The 2,500-nt window shown below is 48.0% G+C and overlaps 1 protein-coding gene across 1 annotated transcript in view; it reads right to left on the bottom strand.

Annotated features, from left to right (window-relative positions):
- Positions 1 to 2,500, bottom strand: part of LOC310933931 (ubiquitin carboxyl-terminal hydrolase 54-like) — a gene marked incomplete at its 5' end in the record, with an annotated part of 12,316 nt that overhangs the window by 5,682 nt on the left and 4,134 nt on the right. Inside the window, 5 exons of the mRNA XM_083897501.1 lie at positions 1 to 39; positions 515 to 844; positions 1,125 to 1,278; positions 2,046 to 2,195; positions 2,285 to 2,431. The exon at positions 1 to 39 is cut by the window's left edge and continues 96 nt beyond it. Coding sequence (XP_083753627.1) covers positions 1 to 39; positions 515 to 844; positions 1,125 to 1,278; positions 2,046 to 2,195; positions 2,285 to 2,431 — 820 coding nt within the window. The remainder of the gene's footprint in view (positions 40 to 514; positions 845 to 1,124; positions 1,279 to 2,045; positions 2,196 to 2,284; positions 2,432 to 2,500) is intronic.

Below are 2,500 nucleotides of genomic sequence, written 5' to 3'. Positions count from 1 at the left end.
TCCTCAGAGACGGGTGGTGCTCAGTGTGTGTGGCGTAGCCTTAGCAACGAGAAGACGACAGCGAGGATGGTGAGAGGGTGAAAGCTGCTGATGACAGGGTGAACATGACGCTGTTAAAGGGCTTCACTGGTCCTCTGCTGCCTCCTGTGGTCACTCTGTGTCACTCAATCAAGCACTGAAGAGACAAAATCAGACGTTTGAACTCAGTGATGGAGGCAGCAGTGACACAAAGTGACCACACGAGGCAGCAGTGGATCAGTGGCCTTTAGTGTGGGAGAGTGAGTGATTTACAAACTTCAGTTTAACACTGAAATAAAGACGCGATCACGTGACGTAAACAAAGACGTGACGTAGATAAAGACGTGATCACGTCTTTATCTACGTCACGTGATCACGTCTTTATATTTATATATATCGTAGATTTGATGACTTTGTGTCTTTAAACCCGTTTTTCCTCCTTCAACATGAAAACCTTGTCCCTTTAACAGTGTGATGACGTGAGGCTCATACTGACCTATGACCTCCAGGCTGCAGAGCGAGGCGTGCAGCAGGGGGCGCTGCGGTCCGTCTGGACGGCCGGTGCAGTTTCTCTGGGAGTCGGACGAGCAGTGAGCGTCCAGCGGCTCGTGGTGAGAGAGCGAGGGGCGTGGACATGAGGAGGGGCGTGGACATGAGGAGGGGCGTGGACATGAGGAGGGGGAGGGGCGTGGACATGAGGAGGGGCGTGGACATGAGGAGGGGCGTGGACATGAGGAGGGGCGTGGACATGAGGAGGGGCGTGGACATGAGGAGCTCTCTGTGGACGAATCGGTGCGAGTGTCGCTGGAGATTGACGGCTCACGGCCTGACAGAGGGGGAGGAGTCAGGTGAGTCAATGTGGGCGTGGTCAACGCACACACACACACACAGTAGACTTTAACATCTGTGCTGATACAATGATAATACACAACGACTACATGTACACATGAGCCAGTACCTCAGCCTCGTCTGTCGCAGTACTAATACTATGACGACTACAACTACTACTACTACAAGTACTACTACAAGTACTACTAACTCGGGTTTAGTTACCTGAGTGTTTGCTGTTGTGCTAGTACTAGGACTCCTAGTTGTGTTGTAGTTACCCGAGTCTTCACTGTCATAACAGGCCTTGTAGATGTGGGGGGGCAGGTCCTGCAGTGACACTGGCGTCCCCTGGGGGTCAGCGTAGAGCAGCAGCAGAGGCTGGTAATGTCCTTTAATGCAGCGAGACACCACGTCCTTCCATTTAGGACCAATCTGTGGGGACAGACGACGATGAGAGGACAAACCACAGCTTTCAACTGGAAGGTTGTGGGTTTGATTCCCAAATCCACTCATCGAACGTGCCGTAGTGTCCTCGGGCAAAACACTTAAGCCCAGGGGTGAGAATGTGTGAGTGAATGAGTGAATGAAGTGCAGAAAGTAAATAAAGGTGAATTATAAAGACATATTCTGCAGTGATTCACTGATTATTCATCGATTACTAAATTCAATGTCAACAAAATCATTTATTAATCATTTCATTTAAAAATTTAATGTAAATATTTTCTTTCTTTCGTAAAACAAAGAAATAATTTTGGTTCAAACCTGAATCAAACCTGAATGAATCCTGAATCACAGCTGCAGTTTAGTTTAGTTCAGATTGTGACTGAACTAAAGAGTGAGGATTAAATCACACGTTCACCTGAAAACAGCAGATCTTTGTCCTCGTCTCTAATCCACGTCCACACGTCTCTGTCCTTCTCTAATGGAACATTCCACAAACTGCTGACCGTCCACTGTGTGTGTGTGTGTGTGTGTTCTAACCACACCCTTCTGTCCAGCTGGACCCATCAACAATAGAGGGATATCCTTGTTTTCATAACCAGTGAGGACAGAGTGTGTGTGTGTGTGTGTGTGTGTGTGTGTGTGTGTGTGTTTCGTAGATGTGAGAGAGTGAAATGATGATTTATAAATGTTGCACAGATTAAATGTTGCACAGATTATTGTTGCACAGATTATCAGTGTAGAATCCTAACTTTCACCTCTTTGACGTGAGCGTCGTCAAAATACATCCATCGTCTGATCTTGGTCTGGAAGAAGAAGGTGGAGTAATGTTTGCCGTAGTAACACACCATGCCCACCAGGTAGAGCTCTGACTGACGAGCCTTCTCCTCAGTCACCCTGTAAAAGAGCTGCACACAGGAAACAGTGAGTGTCTTCATCATCATCATCATCATCATCATCTTCTTCTTCTCCTTCTTCTTCTTCTTCATGGTCTTACGTCTCCCAGGTGCAGACAGGTCCCCAGAGTGTGGATGACGTCTTCAGCCAGATCAGAGTGATCTGAGTCCCACACCAGACCAATGGTGATGATCTCTGGACTGTTGAGGAGGACACGAGCCATTCTGAGCTGCTGACCACACTGACTCTGAAGACAGGGACCAGGATCAGGACCAGGATCAGGATCAGGATCAGGACCAGGACCAACAGTAAGGTT

The sequence above is a fragment of the Microchirus variegatus genome (assembly GCF_963457635.1).
Source record: "Microchirus variegatus genome assembly, chromosome: 11".
Taxonomy (NCBI): Eukaryota; Metazoa; Chordata; class Actinopteri; order Pleuronectiformes; family Soleidae; genus Microchirus; species Microchirus variegatus.
The sequence above is the reverse complement of the archived record's forward strand: the minus strand, read 5'-3'. Positions and strand labels throughout refer to the sequence as shown.